The 5124-nt window shown below is 41.7% G+C and overlaps 2 protein-coding genes across 2 annotated transcripts in view; both read right to left on the bottom strand.

The window, feature by feature from the left end:
* PHALS_02683 (reverse transcriptase) overlaps positions 1-1098 on the bottom strand; it is a gene marked incomplete at both ends in the record, with an annotated part of 1498 nt that extends 400 nt beyond the window's left edge. The window contains one exon of the mRNA XM_024717109.1: positions 41-1098. Within this exon, the coding sequence (XP_024582641.1) occupies positions 41-1098 (1058 nt within the window). The remainder of the gene's footprint in view (positions 1-40) is intronic.
* Positions 1099-2753: 1655 nt separating this feature from the next.
* PHALS_02682 (methylmalonate-semialdehyde dehydrogenase) lies at positions 2754-4161 on the bottom strand (the record flags this gene model as incomplete). The annotated part of the gene is made up of 6 exons (XM_024717108.1): positions 2754-2797; positions 2862-2886; positions 2979-3099; positions 3253-3701; positions 3754-3822; positions 3898-4161. The coding sequence occupies 6 exons, from the start codon at positions 4159-4161 to the stop codon at positions 2754-2756; spliced, it is 972 nt and encodes a 323-aa protein (XP_024582640.1).
* Positions 4162-5124: the final 963 nt, after the last annotated feature.

Genomic DNA, 5124 nt, shown 5'->3' with positions numbered 1-5124 from the left:
CAAATTGGTATCGCTACCATATTTGCCTGAGATGATCAACCTGGCTGCAACATAGTCGCCGAATTGAGTCTTTAATGACTCGAAAAGGTTCAGTTCCTTGGGAGATAACTTTATGTTCCATAAGTCAATATACGCGACGAAAGCCTTAAGTAACGAACCATCTCGTATAGCTTCTTCATGAGGATAATTTGACAATTTTTCGACCATGTCTTCTGCGAGTTTGCCCTGATTTTTCCATTCCGTAAGTTGAAATTGGTTTATGTGTGGTGAATACGCAGCAAATGCCTCAGTCAAAACTGGATCGGGCCACGTATATCCGTAACGTGTAAGAGACTTCGTCTCTTCAGTGACTGGCGTCGAGCGCTTGTCCAATAGCTGATGAGAGTTCTTGAATGGTTGGGTTGCAGCGACTTTCATTCCTTTCCTCTTAATACTGCTACTTTTGAACGTTTTTGTAAAAGTATTGATCATATCCCTAGCATTTTTATCGCCGTAAACAAGATTCAGTAATGTAGCCAAATTCATCCTCTTCGCGGAGATTAATGGTTTGTTGTGTTCAACCACCAACGCCTCCAAACCAGAAATGTCGTCTTTTTCGAGACATTTTAATACTTCAGCTTGATCAATGACTTCTGCGTGCTCCATGTTTTTATTGTATTCTTTTAAAAACGCCAACCCGACCTCTATTTGCTTCTGCGACAAAGTTTGATCGTGCAAAGCAGTTGAAGATGACGGAATCCCCATTTTACTATCCCGTACGAAGTGTTGACTGTCATGCGGGACCCTCGGGTGTAGCATCTCTGGAAGCTTCTTCATTGCTTGCTTTGCCTCCTGCTGCGCGCTATTCTCAATACCACCAACGAGATGAAGCGTTACTGCCATTTTGCTTGCCCCTGTTCCACTACTTCGTGATTCGAGTAATTTCTCGTCGACATTAGCAGAAGGAGCTCGCACGGAAATCTTTGTTGCATTTCTCTTCGTGGTAGGCTTGAGCTCCTCGTCAGACGGTGTAAACAACGGCTGTGTTGTTAAAGCAGTAGATCGAGTCACTAATAGTGCCGTCGTGGTCAATAGTATGTACACGCTAGGGGAACGCATGGAGGTACTTAAAAACGAATACGAACGTTTTTCAGGATATTTTGAAATACGTAAACTGAGGACACTTTAGGTGAAGAAGATTTGAAGGAAGCAGCGATGGGTTGATAAACATGATGAAAGATGTTCAGAGACGTACGCATATCGAGAGATCATTGGTGTATGTGATCACATTTTGATCCTTCTCTTACCACATTTGACCCTTTCTCTAGATACCCTTACGGTTCTCCAGGGCTCCTGATACCTGAATATATTAAAAGATCTTGTTATATTAATTTCGGTGAGTATTATTGATGCATTTTAATAGTCTCTTATTATAATACATTTACCCAAAAAATGGAACAATGAATTTCTAACGGCTCAAAATGATATTGGAGTTGTTTATATCGAATATAAGCTGTAAAGAGCAACAGTAAGCATTTTAACACATCCTAAGAGTAAGGATCTTTGTAACAAGTGTGTTGCTTCTCGTGCGTACTGGTGTTAAAAATATTAGATCCATCTCGTGAAACCATTTAATGAAAGCTACGTAATAAGTGTCAATGTCATCGAGCGATATTTAGAAGCAATGACTTTTCGTATTTTAATTAAATAAAGTTCGGTGCAGCAAAGGTAGGCCTTTGTATATGGTATCAGTCAGATAGAAGGGAGCTTCAAAGCAACAGATGTTTAGCAATCGTAGCCGCTTTATTATTGTCAGAGATATTGATCTGATCCCCTAATGTCAACATGCAAATTTCTTCATACTGAAATCAAGAGAAATGTCCATGGAAGATGAACACATACATCAAAGGATCCTATACAAAAAGGACATACTTCTATTTAGGTACCATCGGATATTCACTGCGATTTACACCATAAGATTGCGTCCAGTCAACGCTTCAATTAGATTGTTATCTGTTGCACGAGCGATCAGATAATGCGATTGTAACTAAGCGCATGTAGGTAAATATGATTTTGTTGCCTTGTTTATTATTTACAGAAAGAAAAAATCGCTTATGACTAGACCACGAAAGATAAACATTGCAATTTCAAAGACAATGCATTACATCAAATAAATCGTGTAGCTCAAACGTTCCGGCAACCACAAGTATCATTTGCTTTGTATATACCATTTGAACGGAAGGACTGCCAACTCGCTCTTGGCATACGTAACCAACTTCGTACCTTTGACTAACTTCACGAACATAATCAATGTAATAGTCGCTAAATCTAACGACTGCGAGCCGAGCATTAAATAGGATTCTCACACCCAAGAAAAATAAGTAGCTGTGGTGCATCAAAGCGTTTTGAATATCTAAAAAAATAAAAGTAATGGGAAAACGCGGATTTAGAATGGTAAGGACTATGTCCCGCTTTCTAGCGGTATACTAAACTTGCTAGTAACAAATGTATTGTAGTTGAAAGTCTAACGTTTCTCCCGCACGCGATCTGGTTGAGCTCGTGCTTTTGGACAATTTCTTACGGTTTGGCATATAGTGCATTATGACTAAAACTATGTACATTTATGTAAGGTTTGCCGACAAGCACAAAATGTCGATGTGATCTACAACGTGGTTATCAAGTAGAAGGTATAAGAGAAATTCCAACAATCGATGTATTTTTTCAGCACGTTGAAAACTGACGCGATCTTGATATGATGGATTTATATATAAATTTTAATATGCTAAAAGGTGTTTTACCAAGTACTCTGCCTTAATTTCTTAATTTCAAAACGACATCGGAGTATCAGAGTTGTCGAACACCAGTAACGACTTTTCACCTACCTGATCGGTCATTCACATTTGTCCGCTAAAATTGGCTTCATCTTTTAACAAGTGATCCCGTGCTCCACTTTGCAGTAATTTTACAGCGAGAGAAAAAAAGTTCGACGTATTCATTACCGTGATGTCCATATTTCCTTGTTGTGTCATACAAGCCACCACAGCTAAAGGGCTCACGTGGACTGGAGTTCGAATATTATTTCCAATCATACCTGCACGAAACGCGTCTGAAAATAGTTTTCTGCAGAAGCGGCATTGCCAAGTTCATTGTCATTCTCAATCTGCAAAACCTCCTCGAATGAGTTGACACGGTATACGGAGAGAACGGGACCAAAAATCTCGCCTTCCATTGCAGCATCGTCGAGGTTGTATGCAATAAAACTGTATGTCCCACCCAGCTTCTTTAGCCCATGATCGCACGTCAACTAAACTTTTGACGCCTTCAGCTTCACTAATGTACTTAAGTGATTTCGAGATCTCATCAATAAGCGCACCAACATGACTAGCTTCGGTACCGCGACATAATTCCTTGGACTTTTCAGCAATCTTTGCAAGCAGCGCATCGCAGTCCCCTACTATATTGAGAACCGATGCTACCATGCAGCGCTGTCCAGCGCATCCAGCAAAAGAGATTACAATATATTTTGTCGCCATTTCAATATCAGCGTCTGGTAGTGCAACAAGGTGGTTCTTTGCACCACCAAACGCCAAGACACGCTTGTCCAGGGCATGACATCGACGAGCGACAAGTTGTGCCACATGACTTGACCTAGCGAATGTGACAGCCACAATTTTTGTATGGTCACACAAGCTATTGACAGCGCCTACACTTCCGTTGATAATCTACTTAATTGATAAATATATAAAAAATTCTTCTCAGATGCTAAGTAAGCACCTGAAACCCGCCTTTTGGTACTCCCGCTTGATGCAATAGCTCGGCAGCTCGTGTCATCGTCAATGGAGCCTAGAAAAACAACACAATACATGTTTACATGAAATATTCATTATCAATACATATATAGATTCGACTTTCCCTGACCTTTTCTGATGGCTTTAAAATGACACAATTCCCCATTGTCAATGCGATAGGAATTGTCCACATCGGAACCATAATCGGGAAATTAAAGGGTACAATGCAAGCCACAACCCCTAATAGATCACGTACATCTTGGCATGTGATGCCTCTCGACATTTGCAGCGTATGTCTCTGTGCTAAATGCGGTAGACTACATGCATATTCAAGCGTTTCATTACCTTTCAACACACTGGCAAGTGCTTCCGTCCGATTCTTGCCATTCTCCATCACCACGATATTCGTCTATATTATAGTTTATGGATGTGGTGACTTCCTAGCTAATAATATACACTCTACAGTACCAATTCTAATATACAATCGAATGATACATGAGAAGAAAAGTCTGAATACGGTATCTTATGCAAGGCTACGAACTTTTTGTTTCGGAGTGAGTTTCAAGTGTTTCCACTCACTATTTGTTGGACTTTACCCAACATGAAATCTTGCTCAGTTGTAAGTTCATCTGTATCATAGTTCATAGACATTTATGACTTCTGCAGCGGGGCTGCCGTGCTAAGCACTTGAGGAAGCGTACTTTAGGTCATCGACATTTCGTTCTTAACAAGAATCAAGTATGAGTTAGCGGATCGCAATCAGGTTACTCGAAGAGTAATTACTGCCTTCCCAAGGCTAATTGACCCTTCGGTTTAAGATTGACATCTCACTGCTCCTTGGGCAGGGGCCATTGGCGTGTTACGCAGTATTTTGTTCCCGGAACCAGATCGATCTCATGACGCACACGTCGGTCTGGAGGTAGGACCGAAGGCGGGTCTTTGGAGACGACGTCCTGAAATTCCTTTACCGAATTATAGTACGAATCTGAAGGATTCCGTAGGGCCGACAATCCACTTCGTCCATTCAGCACTCTCTTGGTGTCCTCCAAATAAGCCCCATCCAGAAGCAATGACGATTTTATCTCCTCGTTCGGTCGTACAATGACCACATCTGCCAAATCGTCTGCCTTCAAGGCACTGCCGAACTCTTCAAGGGGCATCTCGTCCAGCAAAAGAAGATCATCTACTGCAGCCATAGCCTCGAGGCGGACGTCGTCATCTTCCTTCCCCGTCATACCGTTGACGAGAGTGTAAACCCGCGCACCGTCGTCTACGGTAGACACACCCTGGATCAGGGTCGACGTCCGGCGTCTTGCAGACAGCATACAGCGTCACCGTCGCCTCTGTACAGAGTTCT

The sequence above is a fragment of the Plasmopara halstedii genome, assembly GCF_900000015.1.
Source record: "Plasmopara halstedii genome assembly, contig: Scaffold_2061, whole genome shotgun sequence".
NCBI classification, from domain to species: domain Eukaryota; phylum Oomycota; class Peronosporomycetes; order Peronosporales; family Peronosporaceae; genus Plasmopara; species Plasmopara halstedii.
Note: the sequence above shows the minus strand (reverse complement) of the source record. Positions and strands in the feature narration are given on the sequence as shown.